This window comes from Pristiophorus japonicus, chromosome 11 (assembly GCF_044704955.1).
Source record: "Pristiophorus japonicus isolate sPriJap1 chromosome 11, sPriJap1.hap1, whole genome shotgun sequence".
Classification (NCBI taxonomy): Eukaryota; Metazoa; Chordata; class Chondrichthyes; family Pristiophoridae; genus Pristiophorus; species Pristiophorus japonicus.
In genome coordinates, this window is record NC_091987.1 from 127,762,812 (window position 1) to 127,772,573 (window position 9,762).

Sequence of the window (9,762 nt, forward strand, 5' to 3'; positions counted from 1 at the left end):
GGCCCGCCACCAGGGGACAGCAAACACCGTCTGAAATACCAGGGCCCGCCACCGGGGGCAGCAAACACGGCCCGAAATACCAGGGCCCGCCACCGGGGGCAGCAAACATGGCCCGAAATACCGGGGTTCGCCACCGGGGGCAGTAAACAACCGAAATACCGGGTCCTGCCACCGGGGGCAGCAAACACCCGAAATACCGGGGACCGCCACCTGGGGGCAGCAAACACGGCCCGAAATACCGGGGTTCGCCACCGGGGGGGCGGCAAACACCGCCCGAAATACCGGGGCCCGCCACCGGGGGCAGTAAACACCCGAAATACCGGGTCCCGCCACCGGGGGCAGCAAACACCCGAAATACCGGATCCCGCCACCGGGGACAGCAAACACCCGAAATACCGGGGACCGCCACCGGGGGGCAGCAAACACCGCCTGAAATACCGGAGCCCGCCACCGGGGGGCAGCAAACACCGCCTGAAATACCGGAGCCCGCCACCCAGGGGGGGGCAGCAAACACCGCCTGAAATACCGGGACCCGCCACCGGGGGGGGAGGGGGGCAGTAAACACCCGAAATACCGAGACCCGCCACCGGGGGGGGGCAGCAAACACCATCCGAAATACCGGGACCGAACACCGGCGGGCAGCAAACACCATCGAAAATACCGGGGTGCGCCTCCTGGGGCAGCAAACACCCGTAATACCGGGGCCCGCCACCGGGGGGGCAGCAAACACCGCCCGAAATACCGGGGCTCGCCACCCGGGGGCGGCAAACACCGCTCGAAATACCGGGGCCCGCCACCAGGGAGCAGCAAACACTGTCTGAAATACCCGGACCCGCCACCGGGGGTGCAGCAAACGCCGTCTGAAATACCCAGACCCGCCACCGAGGGGCAGCAAACACTGCCTGAATTACCAGAGCCAGCCACCAGGGACAACAACCACAAAAACGGCTGTATACCCGCGATGCCAGCAGATGGTGACAGAGTCATAGAATGGTTATAGCACAGAAGGAAGCAATTCGGACAGATTAGGAAAAGGGGAGGTGCAACGAGACCTGGGTGTCATGGTACATCAGTCATTGAAGGTTGGCATGCAGGTACAGCAGGCGGTTAAGAAAGCAAATGGCATGTTGGCCTTCAAAGCGAGGGGATTTGAGTACAGGGGCAGGGAGGTGTTGCTACAGTTGTACAGGGCCTTGGTGAGGCCACACCTGGAGTACTGTGTACAGTTTTGGTCGCCTAACCTGAGGAAGGACATTCTTGCTATTGAGAGAGTGCAGCGAAGGTTCACCAGACTGATTCCCGGGATGGCGGGACTGACATATCAGGAAAGACTGGATCAACTGGGCTTGTATTCACTGGAGTTCAGAAGAATGAGAGGGGATCTCATAGAGATGTTTAAAATTCTGATGGGTTTAGACAGGTTAGATGCAGGAAGAATGTTCCCAATGTTGGGGAAGTCCAGAGCCAGGGGTCACAGTCTAAGGATAAGGGGTAAGCCATTTAGGACCGAGATGAGGAGAAACATCTTCACCCAGAGAGTGGTGAACCTGTGGAATTTTCTACCACAGAAAGTTGTTGAGGCCAATTCACTAAATATATTCAAAAGGGAGTTAGATGAAGTCCTTACTACTAGGGGGATCAAGGGGTATGGCGAGAAAGCAGGAATGGGGTACTGAAGTTGCATGTTCAGCCATGAACTCATTGAATGGCGGTGCAGGCTCAAAGGGCCGAATAGCCTACTCCTGCACCTATTTTCTATGTTTCTATGGACCATCAAGCCTGTGCCGGCTCTCAGCTCGTCCCATTCCCCCACCTTTCCCGTAGCCCTTCATTTATTTTCCTTCAGCTACTTATCCAATTCCCATTGGAAAGATAAAATTGAGTCTGCCTCCGCCACCCTTTCAGGCAGCGCATTCTGGATCTTAACCACTCACTGCGCAAAAAGGTTTTTTCTTACGTCGCCTTTGGTTCTTTTGCCAATCACCTTAAATCTGTGTTCTCTGGTTCTCGACCCTTCTCCCATTGGGAACCGTTTCTATCTACTTTATCCAGACCCCTCTGTGTCTGTGTCTTAGTGGGTAGCACACTCATCTTGGAGTAAGAACATAAGAAATAGGAGCAGGAGTAGGCCATTTGGCCCCTTAAGCCTGCGCTCCACCATTCAATAAGATCATGGCTGATCTGATCATGGAGTCAGCTCCACTTCCCTGCCCGCTCCCCATAACTCTTTACTCCCTTATCGCTCAAAAATCTATCCCCGCCTTAAATATATTCAATGACCCAGCCTCCACAGCTCTCTAAGGCAGAGAATTCCATAGATTTACAACCCTGTGAGAAGAAATTTCTCCTCATCTCAGTTTTAAATTGGCAGCCCCTTATTCGGGGACTATGCCCCCTAGTTTTAGGTTCCCCTATGAGTGGAAATATCCTCTCTGCATCCACCTTGTCGAGCCCCCTCATTACCTTATAAGATCATCTCTCATTCTTCTGAACTCCAATGTGCATAGGCCCAATCTACTCAACCTATCCTCATAAGTCAACCCCCTCATCTCCGGAATCAACCTAGAGAACCTTCTCTGAACAGCCTCCAATGCAAATATATCCTTCCTTAAATACGGAGACCAAAAGTGTGGTCTCATCAATACCCTGTACAGTTGTAGCAGGACTTCTCTGCTTTTATACTCTATCCCCCTTGCAATAAAGGCCAACATTCCAGAAAGGGACTGAGTGTAATGTAGCTAAGTTTACTGATAATACAAAGATGAGTGGGAAAGCAAATTGAGAGGAAGGCACAAAAAATCTGCAAAGGGATATAGACAGGCTAAGTGAGTGGATAAAAAATTAGCAACATTACACTCAGTCCCTTCATCCAAGTCATTACTATAGATTGTAAATAGTTGAGGATCCAGCACCGATCCCTGCAGCACCCCACTAGTCACTGTTTGCCAACCGGAAAATTATCCATTTATCCCGACTCGCTGTTTTCTGTTAGTTAGCCATAGTTAGTCTATCCATGCTAATATATTCCTCCCAATCCTGGGAACTTTTATCTTGTGCAGTAACCTCTTATGTGGCACCTTATCGAATGCCTTCTAAAAATCCATATACACCACATCCAGTGGTTCCCCCTTATCCACCCTGCTTGTTACATCCTCAAAGAACTCCAGCAAATTTGTCAAACATGATTTCCCTTTCATAAAACCATGCTGACTCTGCTTGGTTGAATCAAGCTTTTCCAAATGTCCCGCTACTGCTTCCTTAATAATGGACTCCAGCATTTTCTGAACCACAGATCTTAGGCTAACTGGTCTATAGTTTCCTGTTTTTTGTCTGCCTTCAATTTAAATAGGGGCGTTACATTTGTGGTTTTCCAATCTGCTGGGACCACCCCAGAATCCAGAGAATTTTGTAGATTACAACCAATGCATCCACCATTTCTGCAGCCACTTCTCTTAGGACCCTAGGATGTAAGGCATCAGGTCCAGGAGACTTGCCCGTCTTTAGTCCCATTATTTTACCTAATACTACTTCATTAGTAACAGTGATTGTATTAAGTTCCTCACTATCTATAGCCCCTTGATTATCCACTATTGGGATGTTGTTAGGGTCTTCTGCTGTGAAGACCAATACAAAATATTTGTTCAACATCTCTGCTATTTCACTGTTCTCCAATTAATTCCCCAGTCTCATCCTCCAGGGGACCAACATTTACTTTAGCCACTCTTTTCCTTTTTATGTACCTGTAGAAACTCTTACTTTCTTATATTTTGTGCTAGTTTACTTTCATAATCTATTTTCCCTCTCTTAATTTTTTTAGTCGTTCTCTGCTGGCTTTTAAAAATTTCCCAATCCTCTGGCCTCCCACTAGTCTTCACCATATTGTATGCCTTTGTTTTCAATTTGATACCCTCCCTTATTTCCTTAGTTTTGGGTTCAGGTCCCACACCAGGGATTTGAACGCATAAATCCAGGCTGACACTTCAGTGCAGTGCTGAGGGAGCCTCGGCTGCGCTGTTGGAGGTGCCGTCTTTTGGTTGAGACGTTAAATCGAGGCCCGATCTGCTCACTCATCCTCTGGCACTATTTTGAAGAAGAGCAGGGCAGTTATCCCCTGTATTCTGGCCAAAATTTATCTCTCAATCAACATAACAAAACCAGATTATCTGGTCATTATCACATTGCTGTTTGTGGGAGCTTGCTGTGCACAAATTGGCTGCCGCGTTTCCCACATTACAACAGTGACTACATTTCAAAAAGTACTTCATGGGCTGCAAAGTGCTTTGAGACATCCAGTAGCTATATAACTGCAAGTTTTACTTTCTTGTGATTTTGAACACCCCTATCAAATGTCCTCTCAACCTTCTCTGCTCCGAGGAGAACAACCCCAGCTTCTCCAGTCTATCCATGTAACTGAAGTCCCTCAGTTCAGGAATCATTCTGGTAAATCAACAGTCTGAGAGACCCACCCTAGCGGGGAGTTTCAGCAGTGTTTGAGCACTGAGAGATGACCCTTTCTGTTGCAAAGGGGGGAAATCTTGAGATCAAATAGGGAGATAGTTAATGAATAATTACAAAATATATAGCGCTGATGGTTACTGCACCCACTGTTTGAAAGATGTCAAGAGGGGAGGAAGAACCCAGTGATGTTTGGAGCCTGAGGTCAGCTGAGCATGGAGCAGGCTCTGCTGGTCCCGCCCTGGGGTGGCGCAGGCCGCTGGGTTGTGTGCGCACCGAGCCAGCAGAGGCGCAGGGATGGGCGAGGAACCGCTATTGAGCCGGGCAGCGCTGTGCTCGCTGCTGCTGTGCGCCGCTCAAGTGCCACTGGCCTGGGCACTGTCGCTGTGCTTGGGGCAGCGCTGCTCGCCGCTGGACCGGGCGGTGCTGGGCTGGCTCTGCTATGATACCATCGTCCACTTGACCCTGGTAAGTCGCTGGTACGAGGCGGCCACAAAGCCCTTTTGTTACATTTAACCGGAGCCTTGAAGGTAATCTGCTTTTTGGGATATTTTTAAACATTTAAAATAGAAACAAATCAGCAGTTTGCGACAAAGACGCAAGAAAAAAATCCACCGAGCTGCGAACCTATTTAGAAAGAAAGAACTTGCATTTATAAAGCGGCTTTCACGACCTCAAAAGGTCCCAAAGCGCGTTTTCAAACAATGAGGCACTTTAAGTGCAGTCACTGTTGTAGTTTAAAAAACATAGCAACCAATTTGTACACAACAAACTCCCACAAACAGCAATGAAATAATGACCAGATACTACTCTGCGTTTAGTGATGTTGGTTGGGGAATAAATCCTGGCCCAGGACACCAGGGAGAACTGTCCTGGTCTTCCAACAACACCAGGGCATTTTTATGTCCTCCGGAGAAGTTTGAAGTTTATAGGGGTGGATTTTTGGCTCCTCTCCGCTCTGTTTTTTGCGCCAATGGTGGCGATGAGGTGTTTTGGTTGGGTGGTCAGCCTCCAGCGATCCTCAGGTCCGGTTTAGCGGCAGAGCTGCTCCCGGTGTGCAACGCCCCTGGTTGCGACACCGACGCGAGTTTGAACTTCAGCTCCACCCGTACATCCCAAAGCACGTCCCACAGGGAACCCCTGGGAAATCGGGCGGTCCAACAATCCCGACAGCAAAGAGGTAAGTAATGGACTCCTAAGGGATATAGACAGGCTAAGTGAGTGGGCAAAAATTTGGCAGATGGAGTATAATGTGGGAAAGTGTGAGGTTGTCCACTTTGGCAGAAAAAATAAAGAAGCAAATTATTATTTAAATGGAGAAAAATTACAAAATGCTGCAGTACAGAGGGACCTGAGGGTCCTTGTGCATGAAACACAAAAAGTTAGTATGCAGATACAGCAAGTAATCAGGAAGGCAAATGGAATGTTGGCCTTTATTGCAAGGGGGAGAGAGTATAAAAGCAGAGAAGTCCTGCTACAACTGTACAGGGTATTGGTGAGGCCACACCTAGACTACTGCATACAGTTTTGGTCCCCGTATTTAAAGAGGGATATACTTGCATTGGAGGCAGTTCAGAGAAGGTTCACGCGGTTGATTCCTGAGATGAGGGGGTTGACTGATGAAGAAAGATGAGCAGGTTGGGCCTGTACTCATTGGAGTTCAGAACAATGAGAAGTAATCTTATTGAGACATATAAGATAATGAGGGGCCTCGACAAGGTAGATGCGGAGAGGATGTTTCCACTAATGGGGAATCTAGAACTAGAGGACATAGTTTTAGAATAAGGGGTCGCCCATTTAAAACTGAGATGAGGAGGAATTTGTTTTCACAGAGGGTTGTAAATCTATGACATTTTCTGCCCCAGAGAGCTGTGGAGGCTGGGTTATTGAATATATTTAAGGCGGAAGTAGACAAATTTTTGAGCGATAAAGGAGTAAAGGGTTATGGGGAGCGGGCAGGGAAGTGGAGCTGAGTCCATGATCAGATCAGTCATGATCTTATTAAATGGCGGAGCAGGCTCGAAGGGGCCTAATGGCCTACTCCTGCTCCTATTTCTTATGTTAAGGTATGTGTGATTGTTTTTTTCTTTACATTTTTCTTGCGATTTGTGTTGTGGTGGCTGGGCAATGTTTTTTTTTTGTCTCCGCGCCACCCTCCCCCCTCCCTCCCCCCCCAACCCCAGCATCTCTCGGAGTGCTCCCGGCCCGGCTCTTTAGCTCAGGAGTTTCCCATCCTACCGCCCTAAGAGAGATGTACAGCCTCCCTTAGCGCTGCACCCCTGACAGGGCCCAGCTGCCCAAACTTACTAAGGCGCAAACTGTTCCCGGGAGCTAACTTGCCTGCCCCGCCGCCATTATCACCCCAAAAACATCAAAGCCAAAAATCCAGCCCAAAGTCTCCTCTGAAAGAAGGCACCTCCGACAGTGCAGTGCTCCCTCAGTACTACATTGGCATTGTCAGCCTGGATTATGTGCTCAAGTCTCTGGAATGGGGTTTGAACCCACAACCTTCTAACTCCAAGGTGGGAGTGCTGCCACTGAAGGCTGGAATTTGTGCTGGGCTTCTCCAGAAGGAGATCAGTGGAGCCTCACAACAAATCCTTAAATACCTAAAGACAAGTGTTTACACATATCTTGCCAAAGTTAGGGTGGGAGATTGGGAGCACCTTGTATACACTCTCCTCTGAGATCAATGATCGCTTTGATTATTTTTAAGTGTTGGTGGATAATTAAATGTTGCCTAGGAGTCTGGGAGAACTCCCTTGCTTTTCAAATAATGCCTTGGGATCTCTTGCAGCCACCTGTGCTGGTTTAACATCTCATCCGTGAGACATAACGTTTGACAATGCAGCACTCCCTCAGGCCTACATTGAAATTTCAGCCTAGGTTATGTGCCCAAGGCTTGGCGTGGGCTTTGAACCCATAACCTCCTAACTCCGGAGGCTGAGAGTGCTACCAACTGAGCCGAGAGTGCTACCAACTGAGCCAAGCGTACTTTATGACCAAAAACCTATCGCCAGCCTCGCAGGAGACTATCTAATTTTCTGGAGCCTTAACACTCAAACCATGAGAAATAATTGGATGAGGGTTTAGTGGCTTCTTTTTTTGTATGTGAGCGAGGGGTTGCCAACCTTCCTGGAGTCTCTAGGGATTAAAGATGAATCTCCTATGAGCAGCCCCAGGAGAAAAATCATAAGCAATTACGTTTTTTTCCCTCACTTTTGTTAATTATAAAAATATTTGTGATGGGGCTAAAAGGCTGTTTGATTGGGCGGTGTGATTGGACACAAGAGGTCATGTGATGAAACCTCCAAGAATACATCCAACCAGAGTAGGCAACCCGAATGTGGAAGATTAACTGGTGACTGGTTTGGTTATCAATGGTGAAGTGGCTGGGAGGGAGGTATTGAGCCCTCGGGGAGGCTGAATTCTCATCAGGAACCTGCGGTGTTTCAGCTAGATTAGGTGTCCAAGTTCTTTGCCTTTGTGAGTCACGCAGGTGTTCAATGGAGCTTCTGGGGCCAAAGTTTAAATCCACTTCCTATTAAGTTATGTCCATCGCAGGTCGATGTTATTAACAGATCTCGACGTTCTGAGTTAGGATTAATCCACCAGTCGGGTTACAGTGCTATGATTGGTCCTTTCGAAGATTACAATAAGAACAATTTGCATTTATATAGCATGTTTAACATAGTAAATTGTCCCCAGGCACTTCACAAGGGCGTAATCGGACAAAGTTTGACACCGAGCCAAAGAAGGAGACATTAGGATGGGTGACCAAAAGCTTGGTCAAAGAGTTAGGTTTTAAGGAGAAGTGGAAAGTTTTAGAGAGTACATTCCAGAACTTTGGGGCCTAGATAGTTGAAGGCACGGCCACCAGTGGTGGGGCAAAGGGAGTCGGGAATGCACAAGAGGCAGAATTGGAGGAACGCAGCATCCTCGGAGGGTTGTAGGGCTGGAGGAAATTGCAGAGATAAGGAGGGGATTTGAACTTATGGATAAGAATTTTAAAATTGAGGCTTTGATGGACCAGGAACCAATGTAGGTCAGTGAGCACAGAAATCTGAACAGGACTTGGTGCGAGTTAGGATACAAGCAGCAGAGCTTTGAATGAGCTTAAGTTTATGGAAGGTCCACAAAATTCAAGCTGGACAAACGAGGAAATAATAGCCCTGAAATCCCGTTCCTCTGCTTCCTGCGGGCAGAAAATGGTTAAAAAGATGCACACTTATCTTTGCCTGCTGCGCCCACCAGCGATCCCGGTCCTGAGGCCGCCTCTCCCTGCGCATCGGAGCGCGTGCACATCTGGACGGACGTAGAGCTGGAGCTGGAGTCACGTGGCGCTGGGCAGTTAACCCAGGTAAAGTATTTTCTCGTTCATAATAATGGGAACTCTGTAAGTAGGAGTTCTCATTATTATGATTGAGAAACACACACCCCCCCCATCCTCACCCCAACAACACCAAAACATCAATAAAAAATAGAAAAAATACCTAACATATTTAACATTAATTTAAATTAAAGTTAATAAAGTCTTAGAAAAAATATATTTTTCGGATTTTTAAAAAAGTTTTTAAATTATGGTTTAAAATAAACTTACCTTTGTGGGCAGGGTTTTTAACGTTAAAATGTATTTTTAAAATTTTATTTTATATGTTTTTGTATGTTTTAAAACTTTTACGTTGGTAAAAGTAGGCTTTGCGCCTGCTTTAACCAGGCGCAAGAGTTTTCAGGACATTTGCTGGGCAAGAGATGGGTAAATGGCGCAGTCTTGCCCATGCGAATGTCCTGGCTGTGGGGATACGGAAGATCTGTCAAACCAGAGCTTGACAGATCGGAAAAGCCGGTTTTCGGCGCATACGCATTACGTGCCAAAAACTGGCTTTTGCGATGTCTTCCCGGATCCATATGCACTCCGTACAGACCCGAGGAGGTCGGGAATTCTGCCCCATTATAGGGTCCAAGTTTCGGCATGGGGGAGAGGTGGGGGGCGGGGTAAAGAGTGAGTGGGGTGGGGGGGAGAGGGAGAGGGAGTGGGGTGGGGGGAGAGGGAGAGGGAGTGGGGTGGGGGGGGAGAGAGGATGGGGGAAGAGGGACTGGGGGGGGAGGAGTGGGAGTGGGGGGGAGAGAGAGAGAGTGGGGGGGGACTGGAGGGGAGTGTGGGGGGGGAGAGGGGGAATGTGGGGGGGGAGTGTACGGGGGGGGAGTGGGGGGGAGGGAGAGGGAGTGGGAGGGGAGGGAGTGGGGGGGTGAGGAGGGAGGGGAGGGTGTTGGAGGGAGTGGGGGGGAAGTGGGGAGGCGGGGGGG

General features: G+C 48.7%; 1 protein-coding gene across 1 annotated transcript in view; it reads left to right on the plus strand.

The window, feature by feature from the left end:
- Positions 1-4,752: 4,752 nt before the first annotated feature.
- The window catches only part of ebpl (EBP like), a 29,747-nt gene continuing 24,737 nt past the window's right edge, over positions 4,753-9,762 (plus strand). The window contains exon 1 of the mRNA XM_070894033.1: positions 4,753-4,923. Coding sequence (XP_070750134.1) covers positions 4,753-4,923 — 171 coding nt within the window. The remainder of the gene's footprint in view (positions 4,924-9,762) is intronic.